This window comes from Xenopus laevis, chromosome 1L, assembly GCF_017654675.1.
Source record: "Xenopus laevis strain J_2021 chromosome 1L, Xenopus_laevis_v10.1, whole genome shotgun sequence".
Lineage (NCBI taxonomy): Eukaryota > Metazoa > Chordata > Amphibia > Anura > Pipidae > Xenopus > Xenopus laevis.
In genome coordinates this window covers 223,145,338-223,168,704 of record NC_054371.1, presented here as the reverse complement: position 1 = coordinate 223,168,704, position 23,367 = coordinate 223,145,338, and the positions used below count along the sequence as shown (strand labels likewise).

The window sequence follows — 23,367 nt, the reverse complement described above, 5'->3', positions numbered from 1 at the left end:
TTCACCAGGAACAGTCCCCTAAGTTTGCTCATAGCATGTACAGAGAGATCCAGAGAGATCCCATAAAACTATGAAAGTATACATATTTCGCTATACTAAGCACAATTCTATAGGCTGTTGGAGGAGGTACTGGTCCCCCAAATAAATAAAAATTAATGATAACCGTGAATGTTCCCATTTTGTTTTAATTTTTTCACCATCGGGCTGCGCTCTTGGACCCATCCGCACGCTACACATGACTAATACTAAACACGTAACACCTCGTTCCATATTCCCTGATTAGACATAGATCCAGCCCAGGTCACATCACTGGCACATCATTTTTAGGCACAAAATAAACTTTCCCCAAACGCTTGTTACTTTCATCCCTTTATCTTTTACCTTTTTAGATCATTAAGACTTAAAATCGCATGTTTTTTGCCCGTGACCTTTCCCCTTCCTTGTTTATTCTTCAAAGAGCACGGAGGAATTTATGAAGGAGCTGCACTTCATATATATCAGTGGAAAAACATAAAAGGAGATACATTGGGAGTTTAATGGCAAGAGCAGAGAAACTCATTGGCTGCTCCCCCGCCCTTTATTTGTAGAGAGATTTGTACAGTCGCAATAAAGAAGAAATGCGCTGAATTATGTGACAGGGAAAGGGGATTCAGTTATGGAGGAACAAAGCAGATCCAGGAACAGTGATATAAAGGGAAATCTGTGGCTTTCTGACCTCAGTCCCAGAGCTAGCAATGAATTCTGGGAGAGAGAAGGACGGGAGAAGAAATAAAGCATAAAAAACAATACGGCTAGAAATGCTGAATTATATATATATACACATAACTTATTGTACCAGCCCAGAGGATCAGCAGCCCTATAACAGTAATTAACCAGTCCTTCAAACTTGTCCCAGCAGCTCAGCTTTCTTGGATCTTGTTAGGCATCTTCTGTGTGTCACTGGCACTGCACATGCTCAGTGTGCTCTGAACTGCTGCTGGGAAGCATCATCAATCATCACAGCATTACCAGAAAGTACATAGATGCCAGTCCAAGTGACAGCAGTCCAGAGCATGTGCTGGGAATCAACTGGGAAGACAACAGGAGCTACGAGAGTGATAATCACATACTAACAAAAAGTCTGTTATAAACATTGTGTTTCTCAATCAATCTCCTCAGTGACTTCTAATATCCTTAATAGCCTGCAGCCCTGTGTCTTTATATGGTCACAGAACAAACCCTGACTTCTAATATCCTTATCATTTACAGTAGGGGGTACATTATCCCTTATAATACATGAGTGATACTCACAGTTCCCTGTATAACTCAGCCTGCAGCCCTGTGCCTTTATATGGTCACAGAACAACCCCTCAGTGACTTCTAATATCCTTATCATTTACAGTAGGGGGTACATTATCCCTTGTAATACATGAGTGATACTCAGAGTTCCCTGTATAACTCAGCCTGTAGCCTTGTGCCTTTATATGGTCACAGAACAACCCCTCAGTGACTTCTAATATCCTTATCATTTACAGTAGGGGGTACATTATCCCTTATAATACATGAGTGATACTCAGAGTTCCCTGTATAACTCAGCCTGCAGCCCTGTGTCTTTATATGGTCACAGAATCTATTGAGGATCTATTTAGTATGATGTAGAGAGTGATATTCTGAGATCATTTGCATTTGGTTTTCATTTTTTATTATGTGTTTTTTGTTATTTAGCTTTTTATTCAGCAGCTCTACAGTTTGTAATTTCAGCAATCTGGTTGCTAGGGTCCAAATTCCCAAAGCAACCATGCAAAGATTTGAATAAGAGACTGGAACATGAATAGGAGAGGCCTGAATAGAAAGATAAGTAATAATTAATGTGTAGCCTTACAGAGCATTTGCTTTTTAGATGGGGGTCAGTGACCCCCATTTGAAAGCTGGAAAGTGTCAAAAGAAACAAATTAAAGGCAAACAATTAAAAAAAACTATAAAAATAAATTAGAATGGGCTATTCTATTATGTACTTGCTACATTTTGACTTCAAATGTGTTTGTTGGTTATTTGCTTGTGAAAATAAATAAAAATTTATTTATAATGAAAAAAAACAAAAAAACGTAATGTAAAGATGAACAAGCAACAGTGTGTCCTCCTCCAAAAATTAAGTGACAAAAAATAGTAAAGGTGAACCCGCCATTTAAGGAATCAACTGATTTTAAGACACACCACGGGTGGCATAATGGTGCCCATAGCAGAGCAGGGAAAGCAATATGGCAGCACCCGCATGCAGACAAGCCAGAGCTGGGGTATCGGGAAGTCCATGTTGCTGGGTTTTATATAACCAGTGGCCTGTTGGATGCCAGTGGATGCCGTGATGAAATCCAGCCCTTTTTCCATGAAAATCCCCTTTGTGATCCAGAAATGTCTCGTTGAATTGCGTGACCTTTGGGAATCTGGCACTGCTCATACTGGGAGGGGTCGCAGAGGAATTCTAAGTAACGATTAGAAACAAATGTGCGTTGTGTCGACTCCATAAACATTTCACATCAAGTGTTGAGTTGGGGAGGTTTTGTTTAGCGATCAATAAACATGAGCTCTGCTCTCTATGGATTCCACTGCAGCACTGCCGAAAAGGAACGTGAATGAGAAACACGCGTACATATGGACCGACCTCCCCTTTCCATAAAGGAGCAATAACAAACGAGTGAGAGGGGAAGTCATTTCACAATCACTTCCTGCTCTTTCCTTTTAAAGCAGGTCAATGCCTCCAAATATTTAATTTCTAATATTACTCACAATTTGCACAATTCTTACACGGGTGGTCCAGCTCCCTCTGCCGCACCCCCAGTACTTAACTTTTCGGCATCGCAGTGGGTGAAACTCTGAATTTCAGCTCTTAAAGTGGACCTGTCATCTACACATAAAAAGCTGGATAATGAAAGTCCTTTGCAAATTAAACATGGAACACAAATTATTTTTTTCATTAAAACCTCATCCCTGTTATAAAGGTGTTAAAATATCTGAGCTGTCAATCAAATATCTGCCCCACCTCTATGTGCCTGAGGCATAGAGGCGGGGCAGTAAATTATTTTCACTTTCCATTCAGCACTTCCTACATATCACTGCACTTCTCACATTGCCCCTCCCCTCCTCAGGCTCTATTATTATGTAGGGCACTGCACATGGGCATTAGGTCCCCCATTCTGGTGCATACACAAGATTTTGGGGTGATAAACAATTTATCTTAATAACAGTGTCCACAAAATGTCTGCTGCCTGCTTGCTGTGATTGTATAATTCCAAGACTGAAGGAAACAATATTTAAATAATAAATATAGTGTAAGTAAAGTTTATTTTGTTCAACTAACATGATAAAAAAGTATTTTGCATTATGTTTTAGGGTGACAGGTCCCCTTTAAAATGGATTGTTCACCTTTAAATTAACTGTTAGTATGGTGTAGAGAGTGATATTCTAAAACAATTTGCAGTTGGTTTTCATTTATTATTATTTGTGTTTTTAGCTTTTTATTCAGCAGTTTGCAATTTCAGCAATCTGGTTGCTAGGGTCCAAATGATCCAAGCAACTGTGCATTGATTTAAATAAGAGACTGGAATATGAATATTAGAAGCCTAAATAGAAAGATAAGTAATAAAGTACTCATATATACTTATAATATATAAGGGATAATGTACCCCCTACTGTAAATGATAACGATATTAGAAGTCACTGAGGGGTTCTGTGACCATATAAAGGCACAAGGCTGCAGGCTGAGTTATACAGGGAACTCTGAGTATCACTCATGTATTATAAGGGATAATGTACCCCCTACTGTAAATGATAAGGATATTAGAAGTCACTGAGGGGTTGTTCTGTGACCATATAAAGGCACAGGGCTGCAGGCTGAGTTATACAGGGAACTCTGAGTATCACTCATGTATTATAAGGGATAATGTACCCCCTACTGTAAATGATAAGGATATTAGAAGTCAATGAGGGGGTCTGTGACCATATAAAGGCACAAGGCTGCAGGCTGAGTTATACAGGGAACTCAGAGTATCACTCATGTATTATAAGGGATAATGTACCCCCTACTGTAAATGATAAGGATATTAGCAGTCACTGAGGGGTTGTTCTGTGACCATATAAAGGCACAGGGCTGCAGGCTGAGTTATACAGAGAACTCAGAGAATCACTCATGTATTATAAGGGATAATGTACCCCCTACTGTAAGTGATAACGATATTAGAAGTCACTGAGGGGTTCTGTGACCATATAAAGGCACAGGGCTGCAGGCTGAGTTATACAGGGAACTCTGAGTATCACTCATGTATTATAAGGGATAATGTACCCCCTACTGTAAATGATAAGGATATTAGAAGTCACTGAGGGGTTGTTCTGTGACCATATAAAGGCACAGGGCTGCAGGCTGAGTTATACAGGGAACTCTGAGTATCACTCATGTATTATAAGGGATAATGTACCCCCTACTGTAAATGATAAGGATATTAGAAGTCACTGAGGGGGTCTGTGACCATATAAAGGCACAAGGCTGCAGGCTGAGTTATACAGGGAACTCAGAGTATCACTCATGTATTATAAGGGATAATGTACCCCCTACTGTAAATGATAAGGATATTAGAAGTCACTGAGGGGGTCTGTGATCATTTTAAGGCACAAGGTCAGGGTCAGGAAAGTAGGAGATGTGAGCCATTTCTTTATTATTTTGCAGTAAGTGCCATTTTTCGCTAAAAACCTGGATCAGGACAGCACGTCTGGAGCAGAACAGACAAACACAATACTGGCCTTTCCTAATAAATACATCCTTATAAAACCCGCAGCTTGTAAAAATCCATTTGGATCTTTAAAGACTATAAAGTTACAGCAATAAAAAATATCACAGAATTATGTAAAAGCCTGAGCTTTCTGTGTTTTTCTTTCTGTGATGGCAAATCGACAGGAATGATCCTGCCAAAGAGAAAATAAAGATCCTGTTCCTTCCTACAAATTTGTACAGTTTGGGGGGTTTCATTCTCCAGCCAATATTCTCTATACAACACTAATATATTAGTTTCATTTAACCATTAACTTTCTGAATGGAACTGCTGTGCATAAAATATAAAGTGGTACCATCTTGCCCCACTATTCTTCCTGTCTCGTCTCCCCGCTGACAACTGCTGCTCTGCAGGGGCCCCACCATGCTCAGGGCCCAGGTCCATTGCCGTTATTTGCACTCCCCTGTAGCCAGTTCTGCTGTAGCCAAACACTTGGAGACAGTTACTAATAAAACTGCCCTTTTACTAGTCCTCCAGCTGTCAGGGAGAGTGGTGCCGGGGCTGGTGTATTCACAGCTGCAACTAATACAGTCACAGGTCAACTTCCTTAATAGCCTCATCTTTCAGCTCTTGTAAGTCACCCGGAGGAAATATGGCACCCCCATCATTGATTCAGCCCTCTGTCTGCAACCTGTGGAATTTATATTATCCTCCTATCCTGCAAACAAGGAGGAGGTTGTTTCCCTTTTTTTTGCTGGGACATGAGATGAGCTAGAATCTCAGCTGCCATAAAGCAGGGCAGGACTGCTGCTTACAATGGGGATCAGATAAGATCTGTGCAGCCACTGGGACAGAATGCTCTGTTATATAGATAGCTAGAATCTCAGCTGCCATAAAGCAGGACAGGACTGCTGCATACAATGGGGATCAGATAGGATCTGTGCAGCCACTGGGACAGAATGCTCTGTTATACAGATAGCTAGAATCTCAGCTGCCATAAAGCAGGACAGGACTGCTGCTTACAATGGGGATCAGACAGGATCTGTGCAGCCACTGGGACAGAATGCTCTGTTATACAGATAGCTAGAATCTCAGCTGCCATAAAGCAGGACAGGACTGCTGCTTACAATGGGGATCAGATAGGATCTGTGCAGTCACTGGGACAGAATGTTCTGTTATACAGATAGCTAGAATCTCAGCTGCCATAAAGCAGGGCAGGACTGCTGCTTACAATGGGGATCAGATAGGATCTGTGCAGCCACTGGGACAGAATGCTCTGTTATACAGATAGCTAGAATCTCAGCTGCCATAAAGTAGGGCAGGACTGCTGCTTACAATGGGGATCAGATAGGATCTGTGCAGCCACTGGGACAGAATGCTCTGTTATACAGATAGCTAGAATCTCAGCTGCCATAAAGTAGGGCAGGACTGCTGCTTATAATAGGGATCAGATAGCAGCAAATGTATTTCCCAGTACAGTACAGAGTACTCAGCTACATGTGACACTGTTTCAGGCACAGGCTGTATATGAGGGTGACTGCCCCTTTAAATGAATGGATGATGAATAAATGCAGGAATTCTGTTAATTAGACACGTTCTCTGCTCCTTATTTCTCAGCCAGAGAGTTCAAAGAGTTAATTCTGGTGACAAGCTCGTCCCCCCGACAATGGAAGGAAAGGGTGTAGAATGGAGCTGTGTGTCGCTGACCCCGGCATTGTTCCTGGGCCAGGAGAAAGCTTCCTCCAGACAAGCACTGGCCACACAACTCTCTGCAGCCTGGAGTCAAGTGAATGTCACGTTGTGCGACTCCCATTCACAAATACCTGAGGCACCGCACGTAGTCTGGGGTTACTCCTGCTGGACAGCGCTCACTTGTATGGAAATGTCAATATAAAATAAGAATAATATTACAAAAGATCTTTTATTCTCACAGTGACTGTGTGTGGGGGTCCCAGAACAATATGGGAGACGGGGGAGTACTATTTAACAAAAGGCGCCTAAAGCTGAATAATAGTGGGGTAATTATAGTGTATCTGTCGCTGGGCCTGCAGAGAGGGGGTTAATTAAGAACCAAGGACCCCTATCCCTATGATCCCCTGTTATCCCCCCTCCCCATAGTAGTACAGGTGTATGGTCCGTTATCCGGAAACCCGTTATCCAGAAAGCTCCAAATTACTGAAAGGCTGCCTCCCATAGACTCCATTATAATCAACTACTTCACATTTTTAAAAACGATTTCCTTTTTCTGTGTAATAATAAAACAGTCGCTTGTACTTGATCCCAACTAAGAAAAAATTAATCCTTATTGGAGGCAAAACCAGCCTATTGGGTTTATTTAATGTTTACATGATTTTCTAGTAGAATTAAGGTATGAAGATCCAAGTTATGGAAATATCTGTTATCTGGAAAACATCAGGTCCCGAGCATTCTGGATAACAGGTTCCATACATGTAATTCTAATTTCTAAAAATAATTTCCTTTTTCTCAGTAATAATAAAACAGTAGCTTGTACTTGATCCCAACTAAGATATAATTAATCCTTATTGGAGGCAAAATCAGCCTATTGGGTTTATTTAATGTTTACATGATTTTCTAAATTACGGAAAGATCTGTTATCCAGAAATCTCCAGGTCCCGAGCATTCTGGATAACAGGTCACATACCTGTACTGTGCACTAGTGGAGAGGGAAGGTTGTAGTGTAGGAGTGGGGGGGCCTAGGGGCACCTACTGTAGAATAGGATTGCCATCTCACCCTTTAAAACTAAACACATATATATGCAGAATACAGTCTGCATAGCTAATTAAACAATTAATTTAGATGCATGCTGCCGACTGAACTGATTTATGTGCAGCCATGCATCATGTATCTAAATTAATTGCTTATTAGCCATGCAGGCTATGGATTACATATTGTGTTGGCTTTAAAGGAGACATATTGTGTAAAAAATAGGAACGTACCAGTGTGTTATACTCATTTAGATATAGAAGAATTGTGCTTAAAAAAAAAAAAATATTGAATATTTCTGCAAAACCCCTAATAATCCCTCCCTTCTCTTCCACTTCCTGCTCCCTGAATTCCCAGGCTGTGCAGGAGAGCCGGCGGCTCTCAGCTCACTGTACTGTAGGACAGGAACCAATCAGCAGCTAGCAGGACCTGATAGGGAACTGAAGCCTGTCTGTGCTTGTGTGACTGCAGAGCTGTGATTGGCTGTCCCCCTCCTACTGTGCGTCTGGCAGGGACTTTTAGGATACGCCCACCCCTCATTTCAAACAGGGACCAGAGAACATCTATAGGAGCTCCAATAAAGGTGCTATTTTTAAATATAATAATTTTTAGCACTATGTAAAAGTAACACCATATATTACTTATAATTGCCTACAAAATTAGGGTTTTGTTCATTTATTTTATATGTCTCCTTTAAAGGGGTAAGGTGGCAACCCTACTGTAGAACCACTAAATTCCAGGGATAGAGACAGAAACAAACTCATCTGTCCCTTTCTATTCTCTGCACTGGTTTTTGAAAAAATGTAGCAAAACCTTTTCTGTTTAAAGCTTTCAAACAACTAGTTGTCTTTAGATAGATCACCAGAAATAACTACTTTTTCCAATGACTTTCTATTTTCTACAGTGGTGTGAAAAACTATTTGCCCCCTTCCTGATTTCTTATTCTTTTGCATGTTTGTCACACTTAAATGTTTCTGCTCATCAAAAACCGTTAACTATTAGTCAAAGATAACATAATTGAACACAAAATGCAGTTTTTAAATGAAGGTTTACGTTATTAAGGGAGAAAAAAAACTCCAAATCTACATGGGCCTGTGTGAAAAAGTGATTGCCCCCCTTGTTAAAAAAGAACTTAACTGTGGTTTATCACATCTGAGTTCAATTTCAAAGGTTATAAAGCCATTTCTAAAGCTTTGGGACTCCAGCGAACCACAGTGAGAGCCATTATCCACAAATGGCAAAAACATGGAACAGTGGTGAACCTTCCCAGGAGTGGCCGGCCGACCAAAATGACCCCAAGAGCGCAGAGACAACTCATCCGAGAGGCCACAAAAGACCCCAGGACAACATCTAAAGAACTGCAGGCCTCACTTGCCTCAATTAAGGTCAGTGTTCACGACTCCACCATAAGAAAGAGACTGGGCAAAAACGGCCTGCATGGCACATTTCCAAGGCGCAAACCACTTTTAAGCAAAAAGAACATTAAGGCTCGTCTCAATTTTGCTAAAAAACATCTCAATGATTGCCAAGACTTTTGGGAAAATACCTTGTGGACGGACGAGACAAAAGTTGAACTTTTTGGAAGGTGCGCGTCCCGTTACATCTGGCGTAAAAGTAACACAGCATTTCAGAAAAAGAACATCATACCAACAGTAAAATATGGTGGTGGTAGTGTGATGGTCTGGGGTTGTTTTGCTGCTTCAGGACCTGGAAGACTTGCTGTGATAGATGGAACCATGAATTCTACTGTCTACCAAAAAATCCTGAAGGAGAATGTCCGGCCATCTGTTCGTCAACTCAAGCTGAAGCGATCTTGGGTGCTGCAGCAGGACAATGACCCAAAACACACCAGCAAATCCACCTCTGAATGGCTGAAGAAAAACAAAATGAAGACTTTGGAGTGGCCTAGTCAAAGTCCTGACCTGAATCCTATTGAGATGTTGTGGCATGACCTTAAAAAGGCGGTTCATGCTAGAAAACCCTCAAATAAAGCTGAATTACAACAATTCTGCAAAGATGAGTGGGCCAAAATTCCTCCAGAGTGCTGTAAAAGACTCGTTGCAAGTTATCGCAAACGCTTGATTGCAGTTATTGCTGCTAAGGGTGGCCCAACCAGTTATTGGGTTCAGGGGGCAATTACTTTTTCACACAGGTTTGGATTTCTTTTCTCCCTAAATAATAAAAACCCTCATTTAAAAACTGCATTTTGTGTTTACTTGTGTTATCTTTGACTAATAGTTAAATGTGTTTGATGATCAGAAACATTTTGTGTGACAAACATGCAAAAGAATAAGAAATCAGGAAGGGGGCAAATAGTTTTTCACACCACTGTATGTGGGATCATTTTTCTAATATTGAAGTGTAAAGTGTCATTTTTCACATTCTGAAGCAGCTCTGGGAGTGGGGGTCGCCGACCCTGTAAACTGTTCTAAATGGATAAATTTATTTGTTACATTTCTTATCTTTGTCCCTGCTGAGCAGAATCTCTGGGTTTTATTACAGGCAACTATTGATACAATAGTTACTAATACTCCAGAGATGCTGCTGAGAAATGGATCAACTAAATGTTGCAAAATTGTAACAATTCAGAATTATTACTGAGCTGTCAGACTCAAACACCAGAGACACAAACATTCAACTTTACACTTAGATTTTGGAAAAACAGTAAAAAATAAATAATGGAAAGTAATTGAAAAAAGTTTTTATTTCTGGGGAACAATCTGAAAACAACTGAATTGGAAAAATGTTTGGAAGGTGAACAACCCCTTTAACTAAAGAAGTAGGTAGAAATGTTGTACATGATGTTTTGTGCTTCTGTACCAGCCCAAGGCAACCACAGCCCTTTAGCAGTAAAGATCTGTGTCTCCAAAGATGCCCCAGTAGCTCCCCATCTTCTTTTCTGCTGATTCACTGCACATGCTCTGTGCTGCTGTCACTTACTGAGCTTAGGGACCCACTCACAATATACAGTACACATAGAATAGAAATGTCACAATATAAGGCTGATTAGTAATTAATACAGATAATTACTACATGGCAGCACAGAAACCAGTGCAATTAGCATCAGAATTTAATAATCAGCAAACCTGTAGCATCAGCTTATATTACAGCCAGGGAAGCTCATTTTCTGCTGGATAATTAGTGACGAGCCCTAAGCTTAGCTTCTCAACAGCCAATCAGAAGCCACTGAGCATGTGAGTGTCACAGACACTTTCCAAGATGGTGACCCCCTGTGACAAGTTTGAAGTCCTGGATCATTGCTGCTATTGACAAGCTCAAACTTTAGCCTCGTGCAATAAGTTCACTATATAAAATATGGCATGTTTAGCCACATTCATATTTAGGGTTTAGTTCTCCTTTAAGCCCCACCTGAAGCTTTCGGATATCGGGGTGGTGATGGGAACTGTAGGGCTGAACATTTGACATCCCGGATATTAAGAAACTGAAAGTTTCAGTTCCCCTTTAAGCGGAAGGCAGCTGCACTGGTGGAGAGAAGCAGCTGCACTGGTGGTTCTGGCTGTGTCCTGAGAAGTTCCTGACTGTTTATGTAAGTGCGGCTTCTTCCCACATCCTCCTCCTCCTCTCGCTGATAAGGCACCAGCCAGAGCAGCCATCGTTCCCTCAAACACCAAAGCAGCCGGGGCCTGTAATTACTATGTCTGGCCGCTGAGCTGTAAGTGTGGCACCATAACTGGCATCTTAGGCTGGGTTCCCCCTCATTCCCAAAATACCATATAATTTGGGTCAGGCAGAAATGCCACAAAGAGCAAATAGGTTGGACAGACTGGGTGAGACCAATGCGGAGAGTCAGCTGAATTGCCAATCTATGTATAGCACAGTGCCAGGGAACAGCTTACTGTATGCAGAGGATACTCCACGGCTGTGCCCCCGGTCACTCACTATACTGGATATTCCCCTGAACCCACTGCTAATACTGATGGATTCCCTCCTGTACAGAATAAAATTATTTATTAAGGGTCGAATTGGAAATTCGAATTTTCAGAACTGTCTGGGGAGTTATTCGAATTTCGAGATTTATCATACGCTGGCCCTTAAAGAACTCATAATCGACTATTTGTCACCTAGAACCTGCCGAATTGCCAGGGATCAATTTGGAGTCGTTTGCAGCCTTCCAGACATTCGAGTTTTTTTCGGAGAAAAAAACTCATATTGAGTTTTTAAAATTCGATTCAAATTTCAGGGTTGATTGCATTCATCCGAGTTTTAAGAATTCGATTTTTTTTTTAAATAAATTCGTCGATTGGTCGATTTTTGAATTTATGGGAGTTTATGGTCCAAGGGATGGGTTCACCTTTTAATCAACTCTTAGTATTTTTTAGAATGGCCCATTCTAAGCAACTTTTCAATTGGTCTTCTTTATTCATTTATTTTTCTAGTTTTTTTAGTTACCGGTATCTGCCTTTTTCTTTGGATTCTTCTCAGCTTTCAAACATGGGTCACTGACCCCATCTAAAAATAAATGCTCTGTAAAGCAATACATTTAATGTTATTGCAACTTTTTATTTCTATTCAGGCCTCTCCTATTCATATTCCAGTCTCTTATTTAAATCAATGCATGGTTGCTAGGGGAATTTGGACCCTAGCAACCAGATGGCTGAAACTGCAAACTGGAGAGCTGCTGAATAAAAAGCTAAATAACTCAAAAACCACAAATAATAAAAAATGAAAACCAATTGCAAATCATCTCAGAATATCCCTCTCTACGTCATACTAACCGTTAATTTGAAGGTGAACAACCCCTTTAAATTAAAGGGGTACTACCCATTTAAATTGCTTAGTGAAGGCAGGTTGCTAGAAGTCAGAGGCAAATCATTATGTCTGCCCAGCAGTGACGTGCAAGTGGGTAAAAACATAACCTGACCCTAAACAACTTTTTATTTAAAATAAAATCCCTGTAACCTAATGCCCACGTGCGAAAGGGCCCGTAACGCGGCCAGTCTGTGTGTGCCCTGAGAACAAGTTCGGGCATCTCCTGAATACAATATCCCGGTGTTGCTCTATCCGGTTCCATGCCGGCATTCCTAGGGTCCCATAATGGAATCCGTACCTGGCGGCAGCAGACAGGAAGCTGGCGGCACAGAAGTGCGAGTGTTATTGTGAGAGGCGCTATTTATAACGCGGGAGAGGACGAGAGGAAAGAGAGTCGCTAGGACTTTCCTCACCCGGGGATTCATTGATGGAACAGGAAACGCTTCCCGAGCATTATTTCCTCCTCCCGGCCGAGATCACATGGGGGAAGCAATTGACAGAGAAAGCCCCGGCCGGGGTTCCCACACACTGGACATGGAAAATACCTTTAAATTAAATTTGAGTATGATGTAGAGAGTGATATTCTGAGACAATTTGCAATTGGTCTTCATTTTTTTTATTATTTGTGGCTTTTGAGTAATTTAGCTTTTTATTCAGCAGTTCGCAATTTCAGCAATCTGGTTGCTAGGGTCCAAATGACCCTAGCAACCATGTATTGATTAGAACAAGAGACGGGAATATGAATAGGATCGTGATTTAATGCTGATGTTCCGTTCCCAGACTTGCGGGGAGTCACTGGCTGGGAGTTGCACCCCTGCAACTACTGATGTTAAAGGAGAACTAAACATGAATGTGGCTAAAAATGCCATATTTTATATAGTGAACTTATTGCACGAGGCTAAAGTTTGAGCTTGTCAATAGCAGCAATGATCCAGGACTTCAAACTTGTCACAGGGGGTCACAATCTTGGAAAGTGTCTGTGACACTCACATGCTCAGTGCGCTCTGATTGGCTGTTGAGAAGCTAAGCTTAGGGCTCGTCACTAATTATCCAGCTGAAAATGAGCTTCCCTGGCTGTAATATAAGCTGATGCTACAGGTTTGCTGATTCTGATGCTAATTGCACTGGTTTCTGTGCTGCCAATTATATGTATTAATTACTAATCAGCCTTATATTGTGACATTTCTATTCTATGTGTTCTGTATATTGTGAGTGGGTCCCTAAGCTCAGTAAGTGACAGCAGCACAGAGCATGTGCAGTGAATCAGCAGAAAAGAAGATGGGGAGCTACTGGGGCATCTTTGGAGACACAGATCTTTACTGCTAAAGGGCTGTGGTTGCCTTGGGCTGGTACAGAAGCACAAAACATCACATACAACATTTCCAGCTACTTCTTAAATTAGGCTTTAGTTCTCCTGATGACAGAGTGTCTTTACTCAACCTTGGCTGCATCTTCTGGATATAAGTGATATGAGCTGGATTCTATAGACCTCCTGTATCTCAGTTCAGACTGCTCATCTATCAGGAGCCCCACCATTACTGTGACAATACTCTATCCTCCCAGGAGCCAATATGCCGGACACTGTGCTTATTGCCTGGTCGTTCTGGGGCCAAATTTAGCGGATGCTGCACTGTAGAGTCTCAGCTCCAGCTATTTGTAGCTTTCTCTAGGCAGAGTCAGGAGATTGTCTCCAGCCCCATAAAGAGTAGCTTTACTGACCCCGTGTGGCTGTTATGGGAACTACATGCAGGATGAATTCATTATGTGAGGACAGCACATTCTCAGAGGGATTAGCACCCGGCATTTATGTGCCGACTTACTGCAAGGAAACCCGCCATAATGGAACAACTGTATTCCACTAATGATTGCTCTGACCAGCAAGTCTCAGCCACGGATTTTAATTACACAAAACCCTCATATAGAGTTACCTGGAGTGCAATAAAGGCAGAAGAACGAGTTATTCTACAAGGTTTATACACAAATAATCTCCTGCTGAATTGTGCTTAGTACAGGGAATACCTATGCTGCCATAGTTTTATGGGATCTCTCTGTACAGACTATGAGCAAACTTAGGGGACTGTTCCTGCTGAATTGTGCTTAGTACAGGGAATACCTATGCTGCCATAGTTTTATGGGATCTCTCTGTACAGACTATGAGCAAACTTAGGGGCTGTTCCTGCTGAATTATGCTTAGTACAGGGAATACCTATGCTGCCATAGTTTTATGGGATCTCTCTGTACAGCAGGATAACTGGGCAAACGTTGGACCCTGAAGTGGCAGTTTGAAACCTAAAATCTCTGCATGTTTAGGGCACAGGAAAGCCCTGCAATCGGATTATATTATGACACAGCCAGTGTTTGGGATTAGCCAGTTACATAAGAGAAGAAAAGAGGATTCAGCAGGTCGGACACATTAATGTTATTATCACAAAGCACAAATACAGAGCAGGTAGGTGGATCCGGGTACAGAAGGAATGGATGAGATTGGTGAAACAGGCTTTGCTATCAGCACAGACTAAAAGGGTCAGACCTATTTGCCTCCCTTGTCTCTAATAAATAGACTTCTGTCTAATACAGACACCGTTCCCTTTCAAAGCACATTCTGAAACAGAGGAGAGAGGCCTGTGGATATTGGCACAACCCCAACCAGGGGGAAAATTGCAAAGAAAAATCCCTGATTGTATTTTGTAATTTTTGGACACTGCGAGGGAGATTGTGATGAAGCAGGAGCGCCTCCTTGTGACGGAGGCATGATATTACATTTCAAAGAAACATTTGCAACATCTTTATAAATTCATATTTCTACTTAATTTATAACTTATCCCCCCCCCAACCCAGAGTCACAGTGGACTTTCCCACAGGGGCCCAAAATGCCAGTGACATTATATAAGGATATGAATTATTAATTCCCAAGTATTCCCAGAAAGTAGCAACTGCAGAGAAATGCTGCCCCCTCTCTCTGTCTGCAGTGCTGGAGGCAAGTAATGGCGGCCCCCCTGCAGAGTAACCATAGAACTGCCGGCACAACATCCACACTCACTGGTTACAATAGAAAGGTCTCGCCTTAAAGGGGTGGTTCACATTTCAGTTAACTTTTAGTATGGCATAGTATGACCAATTCTAAGCAACTTTTCAATTGGTCTTCATTATTTATAGATTTTGAATTATTTGCCATTTTAATCTGACTCTTTCCAGCTTTCAAATGGGGTCACTGACCCCATCTAATAACAAATGCTCGGTAAGGCCACACATTTATTGTTATTATTGCTACTTTTTATTACTCACCTTTCAATATAGGGCCTATCTGACTCATATTCCCATATCTTATTCATATCAATGCATGGTTGCTAGGGTCATTTGGACACTAGCAACCAGATTGCTTAATTTGCAAACTGGGAGAGCTGCTGAATAAAAAGCTAAATAATTGAAAAATGAGAAAAAGATAGTAAAAGCCCCCGCACTCTGGAATAAATTAATTATCTAAATTATTTCGTGAACCAATCAATTAATAGATATAAAGTGATTTATATCTATTTTATATCTTTATATCTATTAAGTGATTGGTTCACGATATAATTTAGATAATTAGATAATTAATTTATTTGAGAGTGTGCTGGCTTTTACTATCTTTTTCTCATTTTTCAATAGTTGTTAACAGTAATTTACGCCTCCGACTTTCCACAAGCTAATACTTAAATTTAAACGACTGCCTTCCTTCTTTGTATTTTTAAAAAAGCTAAATAACTCAAAAAACCACATGGAATATAAGGAATGGTCATTAGTAGGGATTCTATTTGTGATTCGGCTCAATCCTTCATGAAAGATTTGGCTGAATACCAAACCGAATCCATATCCTAATTTGCATATGCAAATTATTGACAGGAAGGGAAAAAGTGGGAAAAACATTTTTTACTTCCTTGTTTTATGATGGGATTTCCCTTCCCATCTCTTAGTTGCTCATGCAAATTGGGATCCGGATTCAGTTTGGCCGAGTCCGAATCCTGCTGAAAATAGCCAAATCCTGGATTTGGTGCGTCTCTAGTCATTAATGAGTATTTATTGAACCCGTGCATAAAAAACCCATATACATATTCACCTTAAAGGATGAAATACAAGTGACCGAGGCCCCATACTGATAACATGGCTACAATAAAGCTTTAGGGCAGAGACAGACGTGGAGATTCGGGGAGATTTAGTTGCCCGGCGACTAATTGCCTTTTCTTGAGGGCGACTAATTTCCCCCGAAAAGCCTTCCCGCCGGCTAGAATCTAAATCGCCAGCAGGATGGCACATGAAGTGCTTCGTTTTCCAAAGTCGCCTCACGAGGAAACTTTGGGCGACTTCGGAAAACAAAGCGTTCTGAGCACCATCCTGCTGGCGATTTAGGTTTTAGTCGGCGGGAAGGCTTTTCGGGGAAATTAGTCGCCCGAAGAAGAGGCGATTAGTCGCCAGATGACTAAATCTCCACGAATCTTCATGTCTGTCTCTGCCCTAAATCTACTTTCTTAAAAAGGAAAGCTACAAAGATCTATATCTGTATATGATTTACCATGAGACACAAAGGAACTGGAATCAGGAAAAAGTCACAACAATTGGCATCACTGTGTATAAATACAAATACTACAGTATATAGCAAGGGATGATCTTTATAAATACACGTTAATACAGGTACTGATCCCTTATCTAGAAAGGCCGAATTACAGAAAGGTCGTCTCCCGCAGACTCCATTTTAATAAAATAATCCACATTTCTAAAAATGATTTCCTTTTTCCTTTTTCCTCGCTTGTACTCGATCCCAACTAAAATATAATTAATCCTTATTGGAGGCAGAACAGGCCGATTGATTTATTTCATGTTTAAATACTTTTTAGTCAATTAAAGATACGACGATCCGCATTACGGAAAGACTCTTTATCCGGAAAACCCCAGTTCCCAAGCATTGTGGATAACAGGTCCCATGCCTGTAATAATAATCATAATAATAACAAAAGGTTTAGAATATCCACTAGGGGGAGACAGATATTTAACCACAGGAACTGCAGTCCAGACCTTTTCTCCAGTAAAGCACAATTCTGCAGTGAGGGGGTTAATATACACTCCCCCCAGAAACAGATTTACAATCACTTCCCAAAAGCCCAGGGCAAGTCAATCGATGGCTAAGATAGGCCTTAAAATTCCTCATTGGCGGTAATTGCAGAAAGATATAAAGACAATAAGGAGGAGAGGAGTCAATAAATACTACCAGTGCATTATGGGTAAATAAGTGATGGCTTTTTCTGTTTGTGAGCGGCTCCACCCCCCTTTCAGTATAAAGAATAAAAAAGAATAATAAATAATAGTTTTGTGTGTGACCAACTGCAACGTGGTTCCCCAGGCAACAGATATATAGAGGGAATAAAGACGACAGGCTCTTGCTTAGAGAGCAGACAGAAGATGCAGCAAATTCAACTGAATAAAAAGAAAACTGGGTCCATGCACAGGATATAAATTAGGGCTCATTTATAAACACTGGGCACCTATGCAGTAACCCATAGCAACCAAAGGTTGCTATGCTGTTTAACCTGCAGGTGGCTGAAAAAAAGAGTGGTTGCTATGGGTTACTGCCCAGTGTTTATAGATGAGTCTAATGTTAGTGAAATGTACAGCCTATAGCACTGATATTGTTCTCTGACCAACTCCCTTATGTGGCCCATGCTGACAGTTAATGACACCCGTGTGGCTAAGGCTTCCCTGAGTCAGTGGATCCAGAATAAAGGTTCTGAATCAGAGGATCAAGTTCCATTCAGGGACTCCTGGTGCCCCCAAATACTAAGCCCCCAGCAATATACAGAGCAGCCTACCTGCCACGTGGGAAGTACTTTCTCTATGTCAGTCAAGTTGATGTCGTCCCCTTCCACTCGTTTCCCTTTTCCACACCTGCAACACAGAGACATTGTCAATCCACATCAGTGTAATTACACAGGTCAGTAATCTACACACAAGACGTGTGGCTCGACAAAAATAGAATCTACACCTGACCGACCCAATACAGCAGCTCTATTTATAGGCCCGCCCATCTCTGACATCACAAAACATGGGCGAGTGGGGCACAGGTCTATAAATAAAGCTGCCGCACCGGGTGTGCTTGTGTGCATATATACAGTATATATGGGCATGTGTGTGTATATGTGTGCACGTCTATGTACCGTATATACTCGAGTATAAGCCGATCCGAGTATAAGCCAAGGTACCTAATTTTACCTACGAAAACTTATTGACTCTAGTATAAGCCTAGACACAACTACAGCCCTGTCTCCCAGCAGCGCACATTCCGCCAAAGAGACCCCCCCAGTGATCAACCGGACTTCTTTGCAAAGTTGATGGTGACAAAGAATTGCCAAACGGATTACTGTGTGCATTGTCCCACTGTCCCACTACCATGTGCAGAGGGTGCTGTGTGATATTGCCATCACTGTTAATCCTTCATATAACCAACAGAGGGCGCACTGTTATTCTTTCATATAACCAACAGAGGGCGCTGTGTGATATTGCAGTCACTGTTATTCTTTCATATAACCAACAGAGGGCGCTGTGTGATATTGCAGTCACTGTTATTCTTTCATATAACTAACAGAGGGCGCTGTGTGATATTGCAGTCACTGTTATTCTTTGATATAACCAACAGAGGGCGCACTGTTATTCTTTCATATAACCAACAGAGGGCATTGTGGGATATTGCAGTCTCTCCCCAAGTGAACTGTTGGTATAGGAATGATTAAAAGTGACTGCAATCTCAGCTACTGCCCGCTGACCCGAGTATAAGCCGAGGTAGACTTTTTCAGCACATTTTGGATGCTGAAAAACTCGGCTTATACTCGGGTATATACGAGATGTGTATGTATATATATATATATATATATATATATATACATACGCAAAAAGAACCGCACACACAGGTCTTTTAAGTGAAAAACAAAAATATTAGGCTTTATTACGACGTTTCGGCTCCTAAACTCGAGCCGTCATCAGGAAGTGAAACCCCAAACACAACAAACCCTTTTGAACCCTAAAATGGCGCCAGCAATCAGGATGTGACATCATAGAGTTAAGTATAAGACAGTACACTGTGTCAGTGCGCTGGACATAGTGTATCAGGAAATGTGCCAGTGGATCATCTTAGTGCTTTGTGCCCAGGAACCCAGGAGTGTCCAGCATTGTGAGTATCAAAACTAGCGCCTGTAAAATAAACATTTCTCCACTAAGTGCTGCATCCCTTCGTGAGTTTGTGCACAGCCAGTATGTGAGAGGCGCAACTTAAGACAAGTAAACCACTTACCCGATGAGAGGGATCGCACATATACCCTAACGATTTCGCCCCTTGAGGCAGGCAGCGGGCCAACCATCTGTGTCACTGTAGTAGCCGTGATTGCTCGTACCCCCGAGAAGTCGGGGTTCTGTCCGCGGCTCCAAGCCGAAGGCGTGTGCTGTCCTTCATAGCGTCTGAGCAGCTCCGTCCTATCGCAAGCCGCCCTTAGTCTCCACACCTCTTATTTGTCAAACCCAGCCAGGGAATCCCTCGGAGCGAGGGGTACTCAGTCCCCTTCAGTGGTCAGGGTATTTGTGGGGCTTGTCACACCGTCCACACAGCACCGTCCAGGTGTGTCAGCGGGAAGCCAGTAACATACCAGCCCCGCGCTCACTCCTTGGTGGGCAGTTTTAAGGCTGTATGTGCATGACGGGCAAGCTGACTGATAAAATATTCACGGTACAGTGTGGTGTGCTTACTAGGGAGCTGTTTCTCGTTAGCTACAGTCGCACAACGCCTTTCTGTCACGCTCTATTGGGTCATCGGTCGCATACAGGACTGGTTGGTCCGTGGTTCTGCAAGAGGGCCGGCCGAAGAACTCTGTTGCTGTCCCCCTCATCAAGGTGTGAACATATCTGTTACGATAAAAATATACAATTACATACAAACACCACAGAAAGTCAGTAATACACAGCAAAAGCATCCAGAGTCACGTATAAAGCATGCCCATATATGGATGGGTAAACCGTGTCCTTAAGTCCAGCTCCAGCATCAATCGCAAGGTTAGAGTATCCACAGTCTCTTGAAGTATTAAGATATCATCAGTCATAATGCCAGTAATACTAAATTTTCAAATTCAGACATCCATAAGGCCCCACACCCACAACCCACACGGGCCCATGGTCCAGTTTATTGGGTCAGCTATTTGTATACATACATCAATGTCCATGAGCAGTATAATTGTTATAAATGTCAGCTTATAAGACCTACCTGGACTCACTCAGTAGTGTGTCGGGACTATTGGTATTAATAAAAGGGGGACATGGGTAATGTTTCGGTGCCAAGGTCTCCAGTTTATAGATCCACATAGACTCCTTATGTAGCAATAGAAGGCCTCTATTGCCACCTCTCCTAGGTATAGGTACATGAACAATCATCGGTGTGCCATCAGAAGTGCCCTGACCACGGGGAAAGCGGACCAACCGATTTCTAAACACTGGCTCAACAATAAACATACCTTGCCACAGTTTCGACACATGATCATTGACCATGTACCTATACCTAGGAGAGGTGGCAATAGAGGCCTTCTATTGCTACAAAAGGAGTCTATGTGGATCTATAAACTGGAGACCTTGGCACCGAAAGGTTTGAATGAAACATTACCCATGTCCCCCTTTTATTAATACCAATAGTCCCGACACACTACTGAGTGAGTCCAGGTAGGTCTTATAAGCTGACATTTATAACAATTATACTGCTCATGGACATTGATGTATGTATACAAATAGCTGACCCAATAAACTGGACCATGGGCCCGTGTGGGTTGTGGGTGTGGGGCCTTATGGATGTGTGAATTTGAAAATTTAGTATTACTGGCATTATGACTGATGATATCTTAATACTTCAAGAGACTGTGGATACTCTAACCTTGCGATTGATACTGGAGCTGGACTTAAGGACACAGTTTACCCATCCATATATGGGCATGCTTTATACGTGACTCTGGATGCTTTTGCTGTGTATTACTGACTTTCTGTGGTGTTTGTATGTAATTGTATATTTTTATCGTAACAGATATGTTCACACCTTGATGAGGGGGACAGCAACAGAGTTCTTCGGCCGGCCCTCTTGCAGAACCACGGACCAACCAGTCCTGTATGCGACCGATGACCCAATAGAGCGTGACAGAAAGGCGTTGTGCGACTGTAGCTAACGAGAAACAGCTCCCTAGTAAGCACACCACACTGTACCGTGAATATTTTATCAGTCAGCTTGCCCGTCATGCACATACAGCCTTAAAACTGCCCACCAAGGAGTGAGCGCGGGGCTGGTATGTTACTGGCTTCCCGCTGACACACCTGGACGGTGCTGTGTGGACGGTGTGACAAGCCCCACAAATACCCTGACCACTGAAGGGGACTGAGTACCCCTCGCTCCGAGGGATTCCCTGGCTGGGTTTGACAAATAAGAGGTGTGGAGACTAAGGGCGGCTTGCGATAGGACGGAGCTGCTCAGACGCTATGAAGGACAGCACACGCCTTCGGCTTGGAGCCGCGGACAGAACCCCGACTTCTCGGGGTACGAGCAATCACGGCTACTACAGTGACACAGATGGTTGGCCCGCTGCCTGCCTCAAGGGGCGAAATCGTTAGGGTATATGTGCGATCCCTCTCATCGGGTAAGTGGTTTACTTGTCTTAAGTTGCGCCTCTCACATACTGGCTGTGCACAAACTCACGAAGGGATGCAGCACTTAGTGGAGAAATGTTTATTTTACAGGCGCTAGTTTTGATACTCACAATGCTGGACACTCCTGGGTTCCTGGGCACAAAGCACTAAGATGATCCACTGGCACATTTCCTGATACAATATGTCCAGCGCACTGACACAGTGTACTGTCTTATACTTAACTCTATGATGTCACATCCTGATTGCTGGCGCCATTTTAGGGTTCAAAAGGGTTTGTTGTGTTTGGGGTTTCACTTCCTGATGACGGCTCGAGTTTAGGAGCCGAAACGTCGTAATAAAGCCTAATATTTTTGTTTTTCACTTAAAAGACCTGTGTGTGCGGTTCTTTTTGCGTATGGATTACTGTTTATAACCAGCACCCAGGCATTAACATATAGTGATTGGTGCACCAGCTTTGAACTATATATATATATATATATATATATATATATATATATATATATATATATATATATATATATATATATATATATATATATATATATATATATATATATATATATATGTGTGTGTGCACGTGTGTGTATATATATATATATATATATATATATATATATATATATATATATATATTATATATATATATATATATATATATATATATATATATATATATATATATATATATATATATATATATATATATATATATATATGTGTGTGTGTGTGTGTGTGTGTGTGTGTGTGCATATATTTCCAAAGACAAAGCTGCACTCACAGGTCTTAGGAAGAAGAAATCAAATTAATTTGGAACGAAATTTGATTTTTTCTTCCTAAGACCTGTGAGTGCGGCTTTGTCTTTGCAACTTTAAATTTCCTCTTGGAGGACAGCACCCAGGCATCCGTGACTACAATACGAATACCTTTGATCCATATATATACATATATGTGCACGTGTGTGTATATGTGTGTGCATGTGTGTGTGGGGTAGTGATGTCCCGGCTGGTCCAACACCTGCAGGTGCACAGAATTATTGGTGCCATTGTCTCAGGCCACAAATGGGATCACACCTGCCCCTATTCAGGCCATTGGATCAAGAATCAGATCAACACACAGTCGGGGTCCTTGATGCGACAAGTAAAACAACCCTGACCAGTCAATATCTGCACCGGGTGTTGGTCATTCAGGCCCATGGGCTGGCACCATACACAGCCAATGAACTGCCAACTGGCTCTGAAAGGACATTTACAGCTGGAAGATGGGGGTCTGCACCCCCTTACACAGATCTAGGGGTCCAAAACATCTCTTACCCATCTCGGTGGATCGGAGGCGGGGGGTGCTTGGGGCTGTTGTGAGGTCTCAGTTGAAGTTGTGTGAAGTCCAGTTTCTCTGGCTGTAAATCCCAAGTGGCGCCACTAATGAGGGAAAGAGATACTAATT

The 23,367-nt window shown here is 41.9% G+C and overlaps 1 protein-coding gene across 2 annotated transcripts in view; it reads right to left on the bottom strand.

Moving 5' to 3' along the window:
• ctif.L (CBP80/20-dependent translation initiation factor L homeolog) overlaps positions 1-23,367 on the bottom strand; it is a 129,433-nt gene that overhangs the window by 79,449 nt on the left and 26,617 nt on the right. For both annotated transcript variants that reach the window (XM_018267003.2, XM_041570246.1), the window contains 2 exons: positions 23,238-23,342; positions 18,075-18,150 (listed from right to left, as the gene is read on the bottom strand). In XM_018267003.2, the coding sequence (XP_018122492.1) occupies positions 18,075-18,150; positions 23,238-23,342 (181 nt within the window). The remainder of the gene's footprint in view (positions 1-18,074; positions 18,151-23,237; positions 23,343-23,367) is intronic.